At 43.9% G+C, this 23,228-nt stretch overlaps 5 protein-coding genes across 5 annotated transcripts; 2 read left to right on the top strand and 3 right to left on the bottom strand.

Annotated features, from left to right (window-relative positions):
* Nucleotides 1-425: 425 nt before the first annotated feature.
* On the bottom strand, nt 426-2,030 carry AK88_01509 (uncharacterized protein; the record flags this gene model as incomplete). Its single annotated transcript, XM_012479144.1, has 1 exon — nt 426-2,030. The coding sequence occupies one exon, from the start codon at nt 2,028-2,030 to the stop codon at nt 426-428; it is 1,605 nt and encodes a 534-aa protein (XP_012334567.1).
* A 1,929-nt stretch (nt 2,031-3,959) lies between these two features.
* On the bottom strand, nt 3,960-5,672 carry AK88_01508 (uncharacterized protein; the record flags this gene model as incomplete). Its single annotated transcript, XM_012479143.1, has 1 exon — nt 3,960-5,672. The coding sequence occupies one exon, from the start codon at nt 5,670-5,672 to the stop codon at nt 3,960-3,962; it is 1,713 nt and encodes a 570-aa protein (XP_012334566.1).
* A 1,714-nt stretch (nt 5,673-7,386) lies between these two features.
* AK88_01507 (uncharacterized protein) lies at nt 7,387-14,455 on the bottom strand (the record flags this gene model as incomplete). The annotated part of the gene is made up of 2 exons (XM_012479142.1): nt 7,387-9,824; nt 9,979-14,455. 2 exons carry the CDS (start codon nt 14,453-14,455, stop codon nt 7,387-7,389), a joined length of 6,915 nt encoding a protein of 2,304 aa, XP_012334565.1.
* A 1,611-nt stretch (nt 14,456-16,066) lies between these two features.
* AK88_01506 (uncharacterized protein) lies at nt 16,067-19,477 on the top strand (the record flags this gene model as incomplete). The annotated part of the gene is made up of 1 exon (XM_012479141.1): nt 16,067-19,477. The coding sequence occupies one exon, from the start codon at nt 16,067-16,069 to the stop codon at nt 19,475-19,477; it is 3,411 nt and encodes a 1,136-aa protein (XP_012334564.1).
* Nucleotides 19,478-19,532: 55 nt separating this feature from the next.
* On the top strand, nt 19,533-23,098 carry AK88_01505 (uncharacterized protein; the record flags this gene model as incomplete). Its single annotated transcript, XM_012479140.1, has 2 exons — nt 19,533-22,868; nt 23,012-23,098. The coding sequence occupies 2 exons, from the start codon at nt 19,533-19,535 to the stop codon at nt 23,096-23,098; spliced, it is 3,423 nt and encodes a 1,140-aa protein (XP_012334563.1).
* Between the last annotated feature and the right edge of the window lie 130 nt (nt 23,099-23,228).

Genomic DNA, 23,228 nt, shown 5'->3' with positions numbered 1-23,228 from the left:
CAATATAAGCAAGGAGCCGCTATTTTGTATCATGTGCACCGTGCCGTCTCCCACCAAGCGCATGCATCGTGTATGACCCCTTTTGCGCTCCTCCGTGTGTGTACAATGCACGAAATTTGTGACACAACCGTGTTGGTGACCTGCAGTCGTGTGGCCCATCGACCACCCCATGGTTTTCCCATTAACAAAATTTTTTTAACTTTTAATGCGTAAGTTAATTAAAAAGACGTGTAACAAATGTGAATCCTCGTCGGGGACCAAATAGGAACACGAGGGGCACACAGAGGACCGGCGACGAGTGCACACCTCTGGGGTGAAAAAAAAAAAAAAAGGACAAAATTGGAGGGGCGGCAGATAAACAGCCAATACGCAGCGGATACGCGCATGTCGGTTGGCACGCCTCCTGCCCCCCCTTTGCACCCATCCTAGGAGTGTCCCCTGAAGTAAAAGAACAAAGAGAAAAAAACAAACACCAGCGAAATGAAGTAATTCATCGTGAAGCGAAAATCTTTAAAATAAATGGAGGATATATATGTATTAAATAACAAACTGAATGGAGTGACAAAGAAGCGGGAGAAGCTCCCCACGTGTTTTACATAAACGGAAGTTATAATACCGCCGACGCTGTTTAGGGTTATCAGCAGGGCAACGTATAGGAACTCCCTTAGCGAGTTAAAATGGTTAAAAGGGAAAGAAGTGACTTCGTTTGGTGGAGGCCCGTCATCTGGTTGTTCCTGCCCGTCGCGGGGTGCACACATTGGACGGTGCGTTTCGTTGGTGCAGTTTTCCTTCATGACGTCTTCCCCCCCTCGGGGAACCCCCCTGAACAATGATGATATGTCCAGGTGACTGGTGGAGAGGCTCAAAATGATGGTGAAGAAGGCCAGGCACATATTCTGGAACCAAAAGGAGTACCTATAGTTGAGGTAGAGTGACTCTAGGAAAACGCTAGAGAACCCACTGGTGAAGGTTGCTAAAAAGGTTGTCAGCACACCTATTATGATTTTATTTTGTGTAGTGTTCGTCTTCACCATGTTATGGGGGTGGTGGTAGTATTCATGCTGGGAGGGATGGCCATATGGAGGTGTAGCATCCCTCGTTGTAGTCCTGACCTTGCATGGTTCCACGTGATTTTTGTCCCCGCGTGTTGATACTGTCCGCGAATAATTTACAAGGTCGTAGTAATTTTTCTCGGAAGCTGGGTCAGCGTCAGCGTTAGACAGCAAGTGGGGGCACTCATTTTTGTTCAACATATGTAGCGACACTTTCCTTTTTTTTAATTCCCTCAAAAGGGTAGAAAAAACAAATGGGGTGTTCCTATTCAGAGATTTTGTCTTTACTCTATAAAATAAAATTCTCCTCAGGTCTTCCACGTCGTTGCCTTTACTAGGTACATTTCCGCTACCCCAATTATGAGCATCGTTCCAGGGGTTGTAGTCCTTCAGACACACGAGCGACAGGAATAGCAAGACGATCGAAATGAGTTGCGATATTTTTACTCTCCTCTTTAAAATAATATAAGTGAAAATAACCACTACGAGGATCCTAAATTGGTATAGCAGCTGGAACAAGGGCATGGGAATGCTCGACATGGAGATGTAGAAAAAAATGTTTTGAAAGTAGTACATGATGCTGGGTATGGTTAGGGCGACGACGTAACTCCTTTTCTTCGTTAATGCATCAGTGATGTTGTCTCGCACCAACTTTATATTAAATTTATTCTCTTGCAGATAGAAGAAGCTCGAGATTATTAACTTTATTACTTCTGTGATGAAAATGATACTCTCTTCCTTCAGTTTGTGGTTTATCTTTTCCATCTTCATTGTTTTTATGGTTAGATAGATCAGCAGTGTGTGCACTATGAGTACTACGAAGAGGGTTACCTTAATGAGGGTGTTCTTTACGTAAGGGGAGCTCGCGTCGTCTTCGCTGGCCGGGTCGTCTGTGCTTACCTTTGCTTCCCCATTTGCTGCTACATGCCCACCCTTGAACTGCAATCTGTGCCGAAGGGCAGATTGCGCTCCCTCCATTTTTTGTACCCTCTTATGAAGCGAAACGAGTTGGGGGCGGACATGACCGATTAGCTATTTGTCGCTTTCCTTTAAGGGTCCATGTGCAGTCTCACAAGGGGGGGGTATACATACATAGGGAGCGGGTGCGAGAAAAAGGCAGATCAGGAGGGTTGCACGGGCTCTGGACTACATCTAACATGTCGATGTGCAGCCTAGCAGCTTCTTCACAATGGAACTATCGCACCCTTGGGGCTTTCTCACATCGCCGCCTGATCATCCCTTCATATACATTTGTTCACACATCTGCAGAGTGCAATCCGGAGTCTCCGCCGACATGAGGGATAACTTGCCAGGTGTTCAAAGGAAGTAGCTATCCCATTCACCGCTCGTCGCTCACTACGCACGTCTCCAGTTGGGTAAATGTTATTCTAAGTTGAGTCCACACGGCCACCGCGTCGGAGCATAATAGGAAGTCACAACTTAACAGCGAAAAAAAAAAAAAAAAGAAAAGAAAAAAGAAAACAATGCAAGAAGGCGTTATCCGTTTAACGGGACAAAGTAAAAAATAATATGCTACATGCAACTTCACTCCTTCAAGTATGCTGATGTAGATATAACTTTGCATGTGAGAGGGGAAAAAGGTATCACACCGGTGACAACTTTTCTCTCACAGCCGACTAGCTAAAAAAAAAAAAAAAAAAAAAAAAAAAAAAAAAAATACATTCATGTGAGGACTGTTCGTTACGAACATGTCCGTTCTCATCATAAAGAGTATCTCTTAGGTTAAGAAAAAATAAACACATGCGCGGGTGTGTAGACTACCCGAAGGGGCCTCCTTTAAGGAAGGACCAAGAAAAACGACCGAGGAAACGTGGTGATGAGGTAACGGAACGGCTTGGGTTTCCACACCGGGGGCACTCTTGTCTTGCCCTCACTCGGCAGCGTGTTATAAAATTTTGTGCAAACTTTTCTGCACAGGCAAGTGCACTACGCACATGTGTGAGCATGTGTATATGTACACATAGAACTGCACACATATACATAACACACGCGCGCGTGGCCCTTTCTCGGTGAACTGCCGCTTTCGTTCCTCTTCGCACAAGCACAGTAGCTTATGTTGCTTGTTCGTTTCGCCCGCTCATTTTATCTGCTCATGAGGGTTTTTGTTCCACATTGTGCGGGTTTGCCTCGTTCGTTTCGTTATTCTTGTTTCTGCGCTTTGTGCTTTGCTACTTTGTTCTTTTTGCAAATTTGTTGCTTTTTCTCTGTTTACGCATTTTAACTTTTTCATTTTTTTTTTTTTATCATTTGCAACACGCACAAGGGGATATTCACAAAAAATTTCGATAATTGGGGAAACGAAAAAAGGGGGGTGCACAAATGCAAGCAAGGGGGGGGGAGAGTCCGCGACGATGCACAAAAGGGAAGACGCGAAACGGGAGGTATAAAAAAGCGAAAAAAAAAAAAAAAGGCAGACGTGTGGGCGCACAAACGGAATGGACAGAACAGCGGCGCAAAAACGCTGGTGTGCCACACGTGTGTGCTTTTGCTCCCCGGACACATCATCAGCTCATCATATTTTTCAGGTGCATATTCTCCCTCCCCACCAGCGTAGTCACAAAAAAAAAAATAAGGGTAAAAAAAAAAAAGGGGGTATAAAGAACGGATTAAAAATGAACATAAAAAAAAAATGAACTTTGAACGGGGAGATGGTTGGGGCCTCCCCCACAAGGAGGTCGCGTAACAAACTACTTTAAAAATACGCAACGTGCTGTCCCCACCCCTCTTCATCTGAAAAAGCACATATCGCTAATGAGAATGTGCAAAATGTGAAACGGAAAAAAAAAAAAAGGCAAAAAATATGGTTACACTCTCTTCATTCAGAGATACACATCAGGGCGCGATGTTCGACGGGTGGAAGCATCCATACAAGGAAACGTACGCTGACTAGCACTTTCGGTGGACGATGTCCATGCCGAACTCCTCATACTCCCGGCGCGTAACAAAAAAGGAGTTGAAGTTTTTGAAGGAAGACAGGATGCTGCCACCCTTCCAAGAAGAATACTGCTTGTCGTACTTGCCGTGGCTGAGCACCTGGAAGTTTTGTAAATTGGAGTTGTTGAGCAAGTCCAGTTGGTTGAACTCTTTAATAAACCTTAGATTAAAATTATCAAACAAGGTTGAGGAGCCAGTTAAAATGACGTTTCGTAGCAACTCTTCCTTCTGCTTCACGTTGTTCCCATTAAGCATATTAAAGAGTGTGGTGGCGACTCCTTCAAATTGTTCATCGCTGAAAAATAAATTGTTCAAATGATGATTCAACTTTGTATTACTTAATAAAGAGGGAGTAAAAAATATTTCACAAGCAATGTTATTAAATTTGGTAATGTTAATATTTTGCCCATCAGGCAAAATGTATGCTGCATCAACATCATCCTTGAAATTCATATTTTTGGCGTCTTGAATTTCATTTTCGCTATGAGCTACTTCACATAAGTAACTTTTTAAATCCTTCAGAGGAATATACTTAGCTTTGTTGTAGTAGTCCTCATGAACCCTGTCTTTATTATAATTAGGAGTGTGTCCATTTTTTTTTTTATAAACTTCATAATACGGGATGCAATATTCTTTGTTGTGTTTTTCTAGCAGTTGTTCCAAAAAGTAATCTACCGTAGAACCCCCTAGATTGTAAATTTTATAATTGTTATCTTCTATACTTCCTTCATTACAGAGGGAGAAGTCCGTGTAGCAAGACCCTACGTCTATTACAGAGCAAATATTTTTGTTGTAGGCAAATCCGGTTAATACAGATTTGGAGTTAAAGTACAAGGCGGGCACTTTGTACTTTTCGAATAACAGCTCCGATATTTTTGCCTTTATCTTTTGGTTTCTTTTGTTGGGGAGGGAAAAGAGGTAGGGGAATTTTTCCATCTCCTCATTGAGCCCACAAGAGAGATGGTTGTGATTGTGTAGCATGCTCCTTATGCCATTTACATCTATGAGCTTGTTTTCAATTAGGTTAATATCAAAGTAGTTGTTTTCCTCCGCCCACTCTTTCAGTGTTTTTAGCTCCGTCGATGTGGAGTCGTTTTCGGAGGTCACATCGGTACATTCCGCACCCCCTTGCTCGTTCGGGAGCCACCCCCCCGAGTCGGAGCCTAATTCGTGTTCGTCAACACTGTGCGGGGCCCCCGCAGCATCCACAGCGTCTCCTACTACTACATCACCCTGGTCGACGAACTCGCTGGCCATATCGCTCTGCTTGTGCAGCTTGTTTCCTATGAACATCTTAATCCTCTTCTGCAACAGCTGGTTCACACACCGACCCCCGTTCACATTCATAAAGAGAATTTTTTCGAACACATCTTCGTTCATGTCAAAGTGGTTCTTATTGTCCAGGTAGAGACAGGGCTTCACCTTGGCATCTTCCAGAGCCTCCAAATAGCACAGGGGGTAAATAAGGTTGAATTGGTAAAACTCTCCCTTGGTGCAAAGGCATTTTTTATAAATTTCATTTTTTATTTTATCTTCCAGATCAAGTGGAACCCCCACATTTGAGCTAAATATATTCGTTGGGTTGTCATCCCCTGCGTAGCCTATTTTTGTATTCTCAAAACCCAAGTCCACTACGATGCTCAGGATGTCGTTGTAGGAATCCATTGGGCGCGCGGGGAAGGGAGCGGTGAGTGGCAGCAGCCAAATGGGCGTAAACAAAATTGGTGAGCAAAGGAAGCACACGGCGACAGAGACAAACAACCGACGAACAAGCGGGCTGTCCAACGTGACTTCCTATTTGCACCAAAAATCTGCAAAGAGGCAGAATGGCACAGCCACAGGAGCCACGTCAGAACAGGTAACCGTGTGAACAAAGGCAAATACGTTTATATGCCCACACGCACTAGGCACATGCACACATGCATACGTGTACATGCGCTAGAGGGGATCTTTTCCCGCACGTGCCCCATTAGGCGAGCATGCAGATACGCATGTTTGCGCGCTGAAAAGGATTCGAAAGGATCAACTAGTACACACACAAAGGGAGCAAAAAAAATATATATATATGTACATACATATACATATGCATAAAAGAACACGCATGAAGGAAAGCAGCAAAATGGTCAAGGCAAAAAAGTAAAACAGCAACACGGCAAAAAGGGCAAACGTAAAAGGCAAAAACGAATAAGCGTTGGTATAAAAGCAAAAAAAAAAAAATAAATAAAGCGAAGCACAGATGCAAGAAATGTTTTGCAAGAAGGGGGTCAAAATTTAAAACAGTTAAGAATTCTTCATTCTAAAAAAAAAAAAAACTGACCATGTTTTTGTTCCCGCGCTACCAACCAAACCCCGTTTTGGGATCGCGTTTCCCTAAGTGGCCAGTGGCGTATTCAGAAAGGTGTACGCATTATATATGCATGCAAGCATAAACACCCATAAGTGCGCGTAAAAGCGTACATCTACCGCCCGTGGATATGCATGCCATGCGCACAAAAAGCACGCAAAAAAGGGGAAAAAAAAAAAAAACGCGTACAGGTACGCAAAATGAATGTGAACAGAAGTGCCAACATGGACTGAGCACGGACACGAGCTGCATACATTTGTACTCGTGTGTTACAATTTGCATATCATTTTTTTTTTTTTTTTTTTTTTTTTTTCGCAATCGCATTGGCAACTACTCACGGGGAGCCACATTTCGCCACTTTTAAAGCCGATGCTGTGGGCGGGTTGGCCCCATGAGTATAAACGCCTGTGGATGAGCACATGGCAGGAAGTGCGGACGGGAACAGGGCAAGTGCGCATACACAGTTGACTATGTGTAAGTACTGCATACACATGTCCATATGCGCGTATTTCTTTTGTCTGTTTTATTTTGTTTTTTTTGCGGTTCAGATTTTTCCGCGTCCACCATAGTGGCTAAGCTAACTCTGCAGAGTCAACCGCGGTCATCAGGTGAGGGGGCGTATCGCAAACCCGGTCCATTCGTAAGACGAGCCCCGCGGATGAAAACAATTTTGTTTTTTCACCCCCACCCCTGTAAAGTGTAAGAATAATTCCATTTAAAAAAAATTAATTTGTGTTATTTGATTTTCAAAACGGGAAAAGGTGTGTATTAACTCTGTAGGCTGTACCTTTTGCAGGGTTAACCGCGCGATTGTTCCGGTTAGGACGAAGCGCCGCGCAACGCAACTGAAAAGGGTTATCACAAAAAAAGCACCTCCGACTGGTGGAAGCGTACCTCGCCACAAATGGGCAGTCTGGCACACGCAAAGACGTACGAATACACAGTTCATTCAGGGTGTACGGCCGATGGATGCTACCCAAATGAAGGGAAAAAAAAAACTTTTCTGCGCAACCGCACAAGACCAATTTTCTATCCTCACCGGTGCACCTGAACAATTAATTGATTAAGCGGCTGCACCATGAACGTCTGATTATGCACTTCGAAAACAACATGAAATTTATTTATGTTGTAGATTCCCTCCCTAGTAAAGAGGACATTAAAATATAATTTTTTGCTTTTTCCTTTTTTCAATCTTTTTATATACCGTTGGACAATTCCCATGAAGAGAAAGCCGCTTAATGAGAGGGCCCTTCTTCCTGTGTCTTTCTGCTTTGGCACTTTTGTTGATGAGAGATTTCTGCCCAATGGGATGCATTGGAGGTCGTTTTCGCAGTTGTTGATTTGCACGTATGTGTTATCCCGTACGGTTTGGTGGAACCTCCTGGTTATTTTATCCGTGCAGCGGTTTCTTTTTTCCATCGAGTTAGCTGCCTCGAATATCATGTCGTTCCTTTCGGCGACCCCTTCGTTGAAAGATTCGCTATCCCCATTCACCTCATCCTGGAGACAGCTGGTTTCAAGTAACCCCGTTGACATGCTTACCTCAAAATTACCATCCCATCGGTAGCTTGCACTTATAGGGTTGTAACTGTACAACTTGATTTTGCGCGTGACGCTGTTCTGTGCAATACTTATTTCGTCGTTAAGCGCGGACTGGTAGGAGAAATGAGGGACGCTCGCTTGTCCTTTTGTTTCGTCCATACCACATTGGGGGATGACCCCATCACATCCGCCTTTGTTCTCCAACATCTGATCGATTTGGAAGACCCCCAACTCATTTGGGCAGCTGCGTATGTCCACATTCTCCCCCGCATCGACACCCGCCTCGGGAACGTCCAACAAGGGAACTTCCAACTCATGTCCCTCTTCATTATCGTAACAGTCCATGGAGAGAGCTGAATTCATGGAGTTCACCTCTTGAGCTTGCACATAAAAATTAGTAAGGTCTTCTCCTGAGTTGTTCTGAATGTTGATCGCTATTTTAAAATTTTTTTCCTTTTGATCATTCAGGTAAATATCTCTATTCGTTTGATCCACTGAGAGGGTTACTATATCGGTGGGGAAGTGGATTTCCTTTTTCATGTATCCCTTGCGGGTGTGTGTTCCATCCTTCACAACCCAGTTCATGTGGACAGCGACAGGGGCTGCATTCTGCGGGGTGTTTCGCGACACGTTCAATGCTACGTTTGGAGAAGCTCCCCTAGCGCAGAGAAGCGCCGTGGATTTTTCTCCTCTTCTCAGGTACACAAAATCGGACGCATGCACGGTAATCAAATTGGTGAAGGTCGAACTGGCATGCATATCTTCTTTTTTTTGAAGAGGACCCTTTTCATGGGTGAGAGAAGGAGGTCCTTTCTCACGCTCCAAAAGTATATTGTTCATGTAAATATCACTCCTGCACAAGTTGTGCATGAAGAAATAAATGAACGAATTTGGACCATGGCAAGGGTTAAGGATGTATGTACTTAGCCTGACCAAAGGAACGACATGCAACAGCCTTAGAAATAAAAAACATTTTTCCTTTCTCTCGATAAACATTTCTGGATAACTTAGGGAACTTTCTTTTTTCTTCTTCATGCGTGTGTCATCTCCTCCCACTTTAATCTCTTCATTTTTATGTTTACACAAAGCTGTTATCATACATTTGTGCATCCCTGTACAGTTCGATTTTACCTGAACGTGCAGGTAAAAAACGTCATTTGGGAAAATATCTCCACTGATCTTTATGTGCTGAATTTGTTTGTTTTTAAATTTTTGTCTAAACACATTGGTGTCTTCACGTAGTGCCTCTTCAGTATACAGGTCGGCAACTATGGAGAGCCTTGTCCTCTTGGAGTTCAGTTCATTTGGGTGCAATTTTTCCTCCACCTGTGCGTTCTTCTCTTGAGGGAACGCTCCACACGTATGTTCGTGCTTTCCCTCATCATGGTGTAGCATACGTTGTACATTTGGAGGTTCCCCAAGTAGGTACTCCTCTTCGTTATGTACTACCTTATAGCAGTTGAAAAGGCTGGACGGGGTTATGCACAAACTTAGGTAGTTCACTGGCATGGTTGAATGGTTAACAGCTGTGAGGACCATCTCAAACTGTTCACCTTCCAGAAGCTCCACAAAATCTACCTCGTAGTTGTTGACGTCTCGCTTCTCCCCCGAACGGATGTTTTCAAATTGGAAGGAGAAATGATATGTGTTGTCGTAGATGTAGAGGAGCAGTCTGTTGTCCACCTCGTACTGCTTCATTTTGTCTGAGCTGTTCCCTTCTGGCATTCCTATGTTGCTAGACCAAGTGTATGAGTTAATTTCCTTGTTGAGCTTCTTTACACTTTGCTTTTTATCCTCCTTACCATCGCAGTTGTACACTTCGTCGTACTTGATGGTGTGCATGCGGTCGAACTTTTTGTTTAATTTCTTCATGCCATGTGCGAAGAAGTTCTGGTGTACCTTGACGAGGCCAAACAGGTGCCACGTTATTCCTAAGCAGGGTGCAAGTGGGCGGTATGCGGATGTGAGAGGAACAGATTGAGAAGTGACATGCGTGTCATTCAGAGGCACACGCGAATACGTCCTTCTCACTAATCACCAATTCACACAGCCTCTTTTTTAAACTGGCCCTCCTCTCGCTCTTACCTGAAATGAACAGCAAGCCCCTCTTCTGCGGGCGCAGGAAGAGAGTGAACACCCTGGTCTCCCTGGCCTCCAAAATTATTACCCTCTTCTCAACCTCGATGTCGCTATTCATGCCTTCGTTATGGTAGTGCGCGCAGATGTGAGCACCCTGGCATTCCACCTTCGTGTGCAGAGGATTCACCAACTTAAAAGTGACAAATATGTACTCCCCCTTCGAAGCGTACTGAACGAACTTGGTGTTTACCATTGTTTCCTCTTTGGTTGCGGACCTCTGATATATATTTTTCCCTCCTACAGACTGCATGAGGGGGAGGCAGTTGGTAAATTTTTTCTTTAGTTCGCGCACGTACGTGGTGAAGCATTCTTTGCTGCTTGAGCTTAGGAATGGGGTTGTGTTGATCGACTTGATGATGGGTGTGTCCCCTGGCGTGTACATGGCGTTGTTATGCGTCTTGCCTTCAGTACAGGTAGCCCCCGCGGAAGATTCACCATCACAAAAGGGAAACTCGCACGAAGAACACTCAATACAATCGTTGAAAACACTATTTATAAATTTCTTACATGTGACGTGGAGGTAATTCAGCTCGTGAAGATTCGATACAGATAAATTATTAAACTCCTTGGCCATGATGGTGTACAGGTCATCAATTGTCGTGTCATACGTTTTCATTTTAAACAGACACTCCTTGATGATGTTGAAGAAGTTAGTTTCGATTCTGTTTTGGTATGTATAAATGTTAGTTTTGGTTACATGAATGGAGTTTAAGAAGCAACCTTCATCGTCCCTTATGTGTAGGAGGGGGATTCGGAGGTTGAGGGGTTTTATTATGTTTTGTTCGTTGTCCTCCTGGAAGTACATCATTCGGTTTGGCGACGTATGGTTGTGTGAGGTTTGGTTTGATGAAGCTTGATGCGGTTCGCCCATCGAGTCGTCCATTGAATCCATTTGATTACCCTCGTGTGTTCCTTGCTGGGCACCCCGATCCCTCATCCTCCTGAAGAACCTGTTCAAAACTCGGTCCACATAAATTTTGTACACGTAGGCAAACTCCCTAATGAAGTTAATTTCTTTATCCGGTGAGGCACAGTACAGATCTACATGTCCATTCAGGACGTAGGACTGTTCGAAGCTCTTGGCGATGGAATTCAAAATGCAGATGTAGTGGTTGAGTGCCTCGTAGTACAAATTGATACTGAATGCTTGGCGAGCCATCATAAAATGCAAGTGCTCATAAATGTGTTTCATTTTTTTTTTTTCATATTTTTTTAAAACCTTGGAGTAACAAAACAGGGCCAATTTCTTAAATCCACATTTGTTGAATGTGTGTCCTGCCAGGGTCATTTCGAATAGGTACTTCCTACACTTGTAATCGTTTTTTTTTTGAACAATTTGCTCATCTTGGTCATCTTGCAGGAGGGCATTTTGTACACTGCGATTTTTTCGACCTACACTTTGGTGACTCTCCTCCTCATAATCATCTGAGCTGGTGAACGTCTCGACGGTTTGTCTTCGCTGGTGGGAGTGCTCACTTTTGTTTTCATTCCCTTCGTATTGAAGTCCATTATAACTTTGTCCAAACGAGGGGTGACGGGATTGATTGCCTTCCTGTGATGTGCCCCCCAGTTGGGCTCCCCCAGAAGTTATATTATCATCACTCACATGCTTTTGCGCATGTTCAGATGGCCTGTTCAGGTGGTGCTCTCCCATCGTAGTGATGTCCCGTTGAGAGCCGTCCACATCAAGACCTTCATCACTCTTATGAACTGAATTGGTGGCTTGTTCATTTCCTGGGCTTATGATGCCGATCAATGCGTTACTACATTGTGCACCTTTTTTTTTTTTTTTTTTTTTTTTCCTTTTCTTGTAACTGTAGGTTATTTGCTCTAGGAGTAGTCCAGACCTTATATTGTTAATTTGGAAGGACAATTTGGTGGGTCTGCCTTCTCCCCCCACGGGTCTTCCTTCCTCAATGAGTTTCTCGTCCAGGTAGGTAAAATCCACATTGGCGTTTATTAAAATGTTTACCGATGCCTCATTCTTCTCATCATGAATAAGAGACAAATAATAATTTAATATGGAGCAAATAAACATGTAGTTGAGGTGTTGACATTTTGAAAACATTTGGTAGCTGAGGTCGAGGTAGTACAGGGAATCCTTTTTGTTCACTTGGCCATCCATGCTGAAAATGGAAAGGCTCGTAAGTTTGTAAATATTTCCTAAGTAGAAATACAATTTTTCATGCTTAAATTCGTTGATGCAAAATTTTAGTGTGTTGTAGGCTAATTCGTACTCACCCAGGATGAAGTAGATATCGCTGAGGGTTTTGTACAGCCACTCCAGGGGTTCCTTCTTGTAGCTCTTCGCTTCCCCCATGGGAGAGACGTCAACCGTGTTGCCGCTGTTACATGTATTAGCCATGCTAGCCATACTAGCGGTGTTAACCGCGTTAACTGCTCCACTTGCGACGAGGACATCGGGCCCTCCCCCCATCTTCGACGAATCCCCACTTGCGCTCCTTTGCACTGACGCATAGTCGGTTGGAATGCTTTTCTGTTGGTCTTCGCCAAGGGCAGTTTTTTCTTCCTCCAGGGCGTACTTACCAGGAAGAGCGTTGCTCCCACCTATGGGGTCAATACTGTGCGCCAGTACATTTTGCGTGGCATTGAGAAAAGCACTGCCTGTCTGTTCGGCGACCAACAAAGCAGCATCAGTTGAACTAAAATTTAATTTTGTTCTCTTCCACATGAACTTCAACTGATTTCTTAACGTTTTCCGATTCTTCAAAATGAGGTGGTTGATGTCGTAGGTCATTGTGCTGATGTAGGGTATTACACAAATTTGCACAAAGTTATGAAAAAACATTTTTAAGGAGACAATATCTACATGGTCAAGGCAGCAGCAGAAATAATCTTCGTCCAAATGTAAAGGGTCGTTCTTACTTATGTATATAATTTCATCTGACAAAATGTAATCATAAACACAACTCATATGATTGGAAAAATTTCTTTTCACTTTTTTCATTTCCTCAATTTCGATATTGCTTGTGGCCGCTTTTATTCCATCCTGAACAGAGTCATTAAAATGGCTACCCAAGTTTTCAGCATATAACTCCTGTATACTATTTAATCGAACATGGTGAGGTTTTTTTTGCGAACAAAATTTGTTCTTGTTCTTCCTTACGGAGTTAATTTCCGTGTAGGATAATAAGCGTTCATCCCCCAGGACGCTTTCCTTGGAGTACAGCTGCTGGGTGGAGTTTTCTTTCACTTTAGCCTCTCCTTGCTGTTCACAGCGTTGTCTGTTTAGCTCATCATCAGAAGGGTGTCGTCTCACACTAGGCACAGATTCAACACCGTCTAAATGCTGCCCCTTATCAGTATCAGCCTCATGTACAAATTCCTCCCCTCCTCCTCCTCCCACACACGTATTCAAAAATCGATGGGCCTTGATAATAAGCAAATGGCATTTGAAGTTGGGGAAGGTGGATTGAATTTTTACAAACAATTTCTGCACATCAGTTTCTATGTCATCATCGTGGTTGCTCGAGATGTGAAGGAGAATTATGCACTTGGGAATGTGTTTATGTATATTCACATTTTCCTTTTTTAAATCCTTCTGCATCATGCTTTTGTATGTATCAATTATGTTTTCGTCCCTGGTGCTGCCAATGTATATGAGTCCTAGGGGGGTACAGGAGCTGTCGCTAAACATGTGTGTGTACTTCCAGGCCGTCTTAAAGTAGGTCCTAAACCACGGAACGAAGAAGGCGTTATATTTGTGCACGTTCGACAGGGATTCTTTCCTGTCTGTGCAGGGTCCAAGTGCGGGCGTGGTAGATGTAGCATGTGGGGCATGTGCGGCATGTGCAGCATATTGTGTGTGCGCGGGAGAAAAGGTTGGTCCTCCCGCCCTTTGCCTGTACACACTGTGAGAGGGGAAGCCTCCCCCCCCCGGGGGCTTCCTCAAAACTTCTTTTTTCACATCAGGTGCTAACGCATTCGAGTTTGCACAAATGTAGTTCAAATGGTCTTCACTCTGCTCTGCACCGTCTTCATTATTCTTCTCAAAATAAGCACTTAAATTTCTTTCATTGTATATGTCTGTGTAATCAGGCTCATTGTGAGAAATGGTGTCAATTAGGAGCCGGTCCAATGAATCCAATTTCACATCTATGTATTCTTCAAGGTTAACAAATTGCAGCTTAATTTTCTCGTACTCTATTGTCTTTTGGCATATGACATTATTTTTGTTTAAGTAATTTATGTTTACAGCTCCACTTAGGGTTAGGTCTACTTGTTCATTTTTGTCATTCACCAAGTGGTTGGAACATCCGAAGGGCTGGAACAGGTCGTTTAGGCTTATACCTAAAAACAGGGCCACTTCTCTCTTTGCAATTCTGCTGCTGCTAATTAGGATCGTCGACACGTAAATGTCCCCAATGATGTTTTTGATCTCCCCCTCGATGCGCTTGGCCATGATGGGGCGGTGCGGTCCTCATAATAAGGGGGGAAGCGCTGGCCCTTTCGCAGGGGACGAGACACGTGCCGCTAATTTGACGCGGAGTTCGCCCAGCTGGAACTCCCAACCAGTTTAGGCCCCAACGAAAAGTGCTCGCCACTGGCTCATGGGCGGCTTTGCACAGAACAAAGCGCCACGTCCAAGCAGAGAGCACCACTCTCGTGGCTACATAAAAAATGGGTGATGTCTTGAACTGAAGGGAAAGCAGCGAGGCGTTAATTCATAACTCAGGGGAGGGGGTAAGTCTTCTCGTTGGTTACATAACACACACACACAAAAAAAAAAAATTGTAATTTCCCTTTTTTGTGCCCTTCATCCGGGTGTATACTCAGTCCTTGAGAGCTTTTTCGCACGAGGGGAGGGATGACCTCTCATCCAGCTTTACCCCTTCTGTGTGTAACATATAAGTTGACTATCACTGGTGCACACTTGCGTACATTTGAGGGACACCTATGGGGTGGTTGTGGGAATTCTAGCCCATGTACCTAGCGCAAGCGAAAGGGTCATGGTTATGATCACTCTGCTACTGAATTTATTCACCGCAGGTCGACAGTGTGGATGCACAAAGGAGGAAAGGAAACTCTAAGCGTTGAAGAGAAGAGGAGGCACAACAGAGAGTGGTGTAGCGATTGGAGAAGGGGGGGGTGGGAAAAAAAAGTAAATGCATGAACATGTCATGGATTTACTCCATAGGGTTGAACAACAAACAGTGCGTAAAAAAAAAGAAAAAGGCGGAAAAAAAGGGGCAGGAAGATCTCTTCACGCACATGTTAACAATTTGCTTACCATTGTATCGAGGTCAATATAATTGTAACCTTTCTCAATGACGAACGAGCGAGGGCCGTGTGGCGTCGGGCAGCACACAGCATACATCACCTACCTCGTGGCCGACAAGGCAAAGGCGGGGGGTACACTATAACACGTGGAAGGGTAAAAAAAAAAAAAAAAATAAAATAAAATAGTCTACCATGAAATGTATCTACCACTTTAGAAAAAGCACTGCATCCATTTTTTTGTTTCATTTTTTTAAAAGGGGTTCTAAAGTTTGTGCTTTCGCCGTTTCTTCACTTTTGTGAAATTTTGTTGTGTATTTTTTTTTTTTTTTTGGGGAGGCATATTTATATAGAACAGTGACGCCTAAACGAGGCAGGAAAAAAAACAAGCGCGTTGTTCTGCTGTGCATACTTTTTCCCTCATGCAAGAGCCCATTTCTGCGCCTTCCCCTTTGTAGTCTCACTGCATAAGGATGCGCAAGCGGGGAGAGTAGGTATTCTGTTTAGCACAACCTTATGCATATCATTCCTGCGGTGAGGTCACTCAGTTGCCCACTCATAGGAAGTGAAAAGGTGCCGCCTCGTTTTTTATCCCAAATGAACGACGCAAAGGGGTGGATTTAAAAAGAAAAACACACCAGGGAAAGTGGACGAAGACAGGGCATGTGTCTAAGCCCACATGTTGTTTTTTCCCCCTTGAAATTCTTAACTGGCTCTTCTTGAAGCGGCCCGGGAAAGTGGTGCACGTCAGTTGAGCGACCCACTGCTTTTGTCCCCGCTCCTGTGCCAAAGCAAGATGGACGAAGGACAGGTCAAAGTTGAGTCCGTTGTGGAGACCCTCGTGGAGGAATATGTGTCCCCCGAGAAGGTGATGTTTCGCTATAACCAGGAAAAGAAAGTGGAGTTAATGTACGAGCGGAAGAAGGATAAGGAAGTGAACAAAATTAGAGCCGATATTGTAAAGCAGTTAATCGACCTGATGAAGATAAATCACACACAAAGGGAAAACATACATGGCACACTAACACAAATAATATGTGCCCTCAAGAAATTCCTATTCTGTAATGAAAATTTAAAGAGAGGGTCTGCAGTGAATTTAATTTCCGACCTGTTTGAACAGATCAATGTGGTGGAGTTAGACACAGAGTACATCGAATGCCTTGTGCTTTTTTATATTAAGTTAATTGAAGACTGGCATTGCATCAATGGGGTCACCAGATTTATATTAATTATGTTTGAGAGGTACAGGGACATTTTGAAGGGGATGAAATTTTCCTGCGACGTGAAGAGAACGTATAGAGTTTTATTCAGTTCGAGGCGTGGGAAGGAGAAAAAGCACCCATCAGGGGGGGGCGACCTGTCTGGTCAAGTCGATAAGGGTGACCATCCAAATGGGGTTGCCGATGCGGGCGGTGACAAGGATGATTGGAGCCAGTACGAAGCATATTCCACTTTTAAGGAAAACGGGGGACTCTACCATTCGGATGCCTCTGCAGAAGAGGAAGACGATTATGAGGAGCGCGGTGGCTTCCAACGTGATAACGAGGAGGACGAAGATGAAGACGAGGACGATGAATGTGAGGAAGAAATGGAGAAAGAAAAAAAAGCCTGTGTTGTGTATAAGATAATGAAGAGTCTATTTAAGCATATTCATGCCCCTAGCTACCTGCAAAACATAAGGCTGAATTGTTACCGCATCATTTTAATATCCTTGCAGGAGTTTAGAACCGAGATGGTAGCCATTCCAAACTTCATTGACAAAATCCAGGTGCAGCTCGAGAATGAGTCGGACCCTAGAAACATTTTAGTTCTGTTCGACATTATACAGGTTCTGTGCAGTGGGTACATAACGCATGAGGACGGGGTGCAGAAGGGGGGGCAGAAGGAGGAGGACGACAAAGAGGCGGACGACGAAGAGGAGGAAATGAATGACACACAGGAACGAAACCCAGGTGCACTCTTTACCCTGCACAAAGAAACACAGTACCTCAAATCAGTCATCGACATCGCCTTTTATTACTTCCCAATAGAATTTGTAAACAGCGAAGCCAGGTACGATAGCATCACTGAGGAGGACCTACAGAAAGCCTTTTACAAGTGCCTTAAGTCAAACAAGAGGTTGGGGAACCACGTAATAATGAGCATCCTGGAGGAACTGTATAACACACAAGATGATGAAATAAATGAAAAGAATTTACAAAATATAAAAGAGACTCTTGAAGTATGTGCACCATTCTATGGTAGTGTATGTTGCTCAGAGTTCATCTCGACCATCACAGGACTCATCGAATTGGAGTGCATTGACAGTGATGCTTCAGATAAAATGGCTACCTATTTTGTAAAAATACTTTTGCTTTTCTTCAAAATTATAAATGAAGAACAGGATGAGCAGCTCAGGCAGTCCTTATTTGATGTGCACTTTTCAGGACTGTTTCGCAAGTTGAACAATTTTCTCATTCTGCATAAGAGACTGTGTGTGGGGAACAGGCCACCTTTACAACAGCTTTCAGGTGAAGCGGAGCCCGCTGTAGCGGCCCCAGTTGAACCCCCTCTGAGGGCATCCTCCACTGAGCGTCCCACCTTGGCACAGCTATTCCACTTAGATGAAATTGCAAATTTGTCTGATTCTTCTAACTCGGGAAGTGGCCGCAGCAGTCGCAGCAACCGCAGCAGGAGTAGCGAAGGAAGTTGCGCGAGCGCCCCCAAAGACCGCAGCGAGTGCACCATCGGAAGCGACAAGAACATCCTGTCCATCATAAGGGAAAAAAACCAAATCGACAAAATGAAGGAGAGGAAGGAGAGACAAAGAAAAAGGAACAAAATAAAACTGAATAAATTTCCCGTAATAGAAAAAATCCTCGTCTCCATATCACAAGGGAGCACCTACGTCTTCCTGTACGTCCTGGAGACGACCCTTAAGCCGATGCTCCACGAGTGCTACTACCTGGTACACAAGCTGATGGGGGAAGGGACGCCTCCTGATGGGGCAAACGCTGAAGAGGTGCAAGATGGACAGACAGAACAAGATGAGCAAAATTTACTCACTGCACGCAATGCGAAGGTCAAAGGCAAGTGGAACCTCGTCGCGACCTATCTCAGCTTTATAAACAACGTGATGAGCAAAAGCGCCAAAGTGGAAGAAATAGTGGCCAAGGGGATCAGCTTTTTGAAGGAAATATGCCTAATCGGAGAGATGCTGAACATGGGGCGGGAACCTTTTTTTCACTCGTACCACGATGCGGGTCTACACCTCTTTGGCATCCTTCAGAGCTTTGTGTGCATGCATGGGGGGTCTGCTGTGGGGGGGAGCGGCACAGAGCACGACGCAGTTGGTAGCTCAGCGAACGATGCAGCTGGTAACGTGATGGGCAACGTAACGAATGACGACACCCTGTACCAGCAAGCGATTATGCTCTTCTTCTACGTGATCGGAATGCACCCAGGGGAAAACGTAAAGTTCCATGTGGTGGACAACCGCGGGCGCGATCTCCTCGACCAGCGGGAGGACCACATCCTTAAGAATGTAGAAGAGTGGAGAAGGAGCATCATTGAGAATCACCATCAGTTCACCGAAGACATGAAACTAAACAATGAAAATATTGTGCGAGCATGTAAAGAATATAAAAAAAACGACCTGCTCTTTTTTCTCACCTTAGTAAGTAAAATCATAAAATACAAGTATGAGCAGATTAGCAGCTACCTAAACACTTTGCTGATGAACATATGCTTCCTACTGCTAAAGTTCCACTTCGTAAAGAATGAAGAGTTGGAATTGTACATATCCCTTTTGAGGGAGATGTACCAGGTTGACATTTCCGACCTCTTATTCATTTCCATGAATGTGGCTTCCTTTGTTCTGAAGAATTTTTACCACCCCATTGAGGAGATGAAGGACAAGTTTCTCCTCTTGAAGGAGGAAGAAGGCACCACAGGAAGTGACCCTATCTGGCCACACAATGAGAAGAATGGCAAAGCTGATGTGGAATTATCTCCACAAATGTATGAGTGTAATCCCCATTCAGGAATGACCCCCGGTGGTGTCTTGGCTGAACTTGTTCGCTTCGGTGGAGGGCCTATTGAAGAGACGCTGAAATGGAAGAGCGTCCAGGTGAAATGCCTCCTTGTGGATTCCAAACATGGGGCAACACTAAAGAAGTTATACGAAATGGAGGGTGAAAAAAAAAAAAAAAAAAAAATTGGGGGGTAAATCAACACAGGAAAAGAAAGAAACAACATGTGCAAGCCAATCGTTTAAGATTACCATGTGTGAACACACAAATAGGGAAGACATCACATCGTTTTATCTGTCCTACATAATCAGTTTAGCCTATTGGCAAATTTACAAGACATGTGAAAAGGCTATGCAGAGAAGTGGAGGGTTCGAAGGTTCAGATGAGTCACCACATGATAAGAACAAACAAGACAAGGTAAAAAAGGAACTCTGCAAAGCACATCTTCTTGTGAACAATATGGAAGTGATGGAACTGTGTATAAATTATCTGTACGAGGAGGCAGTCGTCAGGAGCATCCTCTCAAGAGACATGTCAACAGGGGAGGAACAACACCAGGGACACAACGAAGTAGATAATCTGAAATGCATTCGAATAATGAATAGCAATGAAGAGTTGAGTTATTACGGGACCTACCTGCACAATTTGAAAAACTTCATTCGAATAAACGAAGTGACAAATTTACATGCGAGGGGTGAAATTACCAAAACGGGGGGGGAAGATGGCATTGTTCAACATTCCCAAATGAGTCCCATGAAATGTCTCTCAGGTAGCAACACGTGTACCAATTTAAACGTGTTCGAGACGGACACTTTGTTATACATTTTAAAAATCACCTTAACAAGTCATACAATTTGTGAAGATTGGAAGGGAAAAACGGAGAAAGAAAGGGATGCAGAAATGCCCGCCCTGGTTAGTTACCTATATCAGAAAGTAAAGAAAAATTTGAATCATATATTTATCACCATGAGTGATGCGAAGAAGAAAGAGTTTCTTGAAAGGTTGATTGATTTGTGCGTTGGTGGGGATGCACACTTGTGCATGTACGATAAGGATGGTATGTTTGGAGGAAGCATTGAAGAGACTTATCACTTGAACAATTTTGGTGGGGAGAAATTCTCCTCACGTCTAATGAACCCTCTTTTGTTGCTTTTCCTACCTGCCCTCCTGTCCATCTACACACAAATAGGAATAGACCATATGCAGAAATTATTAAAATTGTGCATGTACATTTTTTTATTTAATCTGCCCCTGGAGAGCTGCTCATCCAACCGCGTTAACACCTGTGAGAAAAACTCAAATGGAAAGGGCACCTATTGGGAGGATCTTACGAGAAGCGGGAAGAATGCAAGTACACGCCCGTCACAAGAATCCGTTTCGAAATTTTTAGGCGATAAGGGTAGGGAGCATTTCAAGGAAGGGGAGGGGGAAGTCCCTTTTGGGGATGACAACATTGTAGGAGATTGTCTTCTCCACCTAGATCGTGCCAATTTGGAAAGTGTGCATAAATGCGCTCTACAGATTGTAAGCATCCTCGTGCATAACTGGAATGGCATTCACAAAATGGTGAATTTTATTTTAGCCCCATTTGATTTGGTCGACGACATTGCGATAACGTTAAGTGGTGCACTATCTTTTAAGCGCTTCATCGACCTGTTCGCAGCGACGTATGAGGCGTTTATACGGAGGTGGGAAAAAGGTGCAAAGGGAGGATCAGTAGCAGCCGTAGCTGCTGATTCCATGGGGGAAAAACCACCCATGGTAGGTAAATCCCCACTGGTCCCCCTTCTGAACAAACTTTTCGAAGCCCCTACATGGGACCCATCAAGCGAGTTGTTCTATCTGTTAGATTATATTTACTTTGGCGAAGAGGACCCCGAGATTTCCAAAATATTTTACAGTAAAGGTAATAATAAACATAGCTGGGGAGAAGAAGGGAGTTCGAAGCGGATTGAAATTCGCTTACTAGATAGAAGGTATTTGAAGGGTGACAATCGGGAGGGGTCCAGTCCAGGCGAGCTGAAGTTTGTAAACTTTTGCCCCAACGAAGAGGGAACAATCAGGGTAGCCAATTTGAAAGGGGTGATGCGCTTAGCAGGGGGTCAGTCGTCCAATGGGGGTGGCGAAGAGATTGGAGAGAACAGCAACAGTAGGGACAGAGACGAGGGAAACTTTTTCCTTCGCCGCTACTTCCTCCATTTCTTCGTGCAGCATTTCTCCCTCAATTACGATTTGACCATCCACCTGTTGAAGCATAGCTCAGAAGAAGCGTTAGAGGAAAATCTGCATCTCGTATGCAACAGCGTAGCAAGTGCTTCACTTCCTGAGCACAAATTTAAGCACATGTTGATATGGCATTTCTACCTGTACCCTTCACACATATATAGCCACGTCTACTCAATCATTCATAACATAAACACAAGGCTTTTGTTAAGCGAAGAGAATTACAACTGTGTGTCGTTTAAACCCAGCGATGCTTTCCTGACCTTGTGTAGAGAAAATTTGTTGAACTTTATTTGTACCTTGTATAATTATGTGTACTTGGTTGATGTGACTGAAAAATTTATTTCCATTTCGGAATTCATTTGGTTCATGGAGAGGGAAAAGTTCTCCTTTTATTATTCTCTCCCCTTTGACGTTATCAGAAGGGATGAGAAGACGCTAACCTTTTTGGAAAAACTGAGCAGCTATTTGTTCTGTTATGAGGAGAGCGACAAGGGCATTTCGAAATCGGTAGTGGTTGGCACTGAGACAATGGACCAAGTGAAAAGAGAGAACAAATCAGATGAACACATGTCCTATTCTATCTCACCAGGAATGATCATCAATGTGGATGCGTCTTGTGAAGAGGTGGAAGAAGAAGAAGGTGGTAGTTATCCACGTAGGGGAGATGTAGCAGATGGGCATTCTTCCAAAGGTAGAGACTTCCTGTCCTTTTTACAAGAACGGAAAGAGAATAGGATACTAAAGTATAACTGCAGGTACCTCTGCTTAATCCACTTGGCGTCCATTGTGCTGCTACACACACCCATGGAAGAGGCACTGCAGAAATATTATAACGTCATGGAGATATGCATCCTGAAAGGAATAGGTAAATTTTCGAATTTTTTTATAAGCAAAGGGGAGTACAGAAGCAGCAACAAGAGGTACATTAACGGGGTGTTGCGGAGTAACACGGAGCTCGTTCGTGTTTTGTTTGGTGATGGGGTGCACGGCACAGGTAATAGAGGGGGAGGCCATGAAGTTATGGGTGAGCAGCTAATTGGTAGGGAAGTGGTATCACTACTTTTGGTGCTGGCCTTGCGCCTTCTCTATCTCATAATGAACCTTTTCAATTTCGTGTTGGCGCATGAGGGGCAGATTTGGGGGTCCCGGGATGGGTCATCCGTCAGAGGAGCGCCGCCGAAAGGCACTCTTGAGGAGAATGTCCAATTTTTATTGTCGTACAAATGCCGTCTGGTGAAGAGCCTGCTCAAATTAATCGTATCTGTTCCTCTGCCTTTGGCTAGGTATCAGTGCGCCTGCATTTTTTATGTCATTTCTTTTTTAAACTACAAGTCTTTTCTACCCTATGATGTCATCCAGGACGTAAGTGCTTCTCCAATGTGGGGGGCTTCCATCTGCGTTTTGTTCCCCCACGTGATATGTCTCGCCATCTTATATATTACATGGCTCACAATATGTTGTTCCCCTAACCATTGCGTCTTTCTTTTCCCCCTCCCCCTTTGCAGATTAAGTGGTACTTGTCCATCGCGTCCGTGGACCCGCATAAGAAGGTCAGGAAAATGGTGGTGCTCTGCAGAGCCAGGTGGATGTAACTGCCTCCCTGACGTTTTCGTTTCTTTTTTTTTTTTTTTTTTTTTTTTTGCCATTTTTCCATGTGCATCCCTTTTTTTCTCCTCGCCATGAGAAAAAAAAAAAAAAAAAAAAAAAATAAAGAAAGAAAAG

The sequence above is a fragment of the Plasmodium fragile genome (assembly GCF_000956335.1).
Source record: "Plasmodium fragile strain nilgiri unplaced genomic scaffold supercont1.13, whole genome shotgun sequence".
In the NCBI taxonomy this organism is placed as follows: Eukaryota; Apicomplexa; class Aconoidasida; order Haemosporida; family Plasmodiidae; genus Plasmodium; species Plasmodium fragile.
Note: the sequence above shows the minus strand (reverse complement) of the source record. Positions and strands in the feature narration are given on the sequence as shown.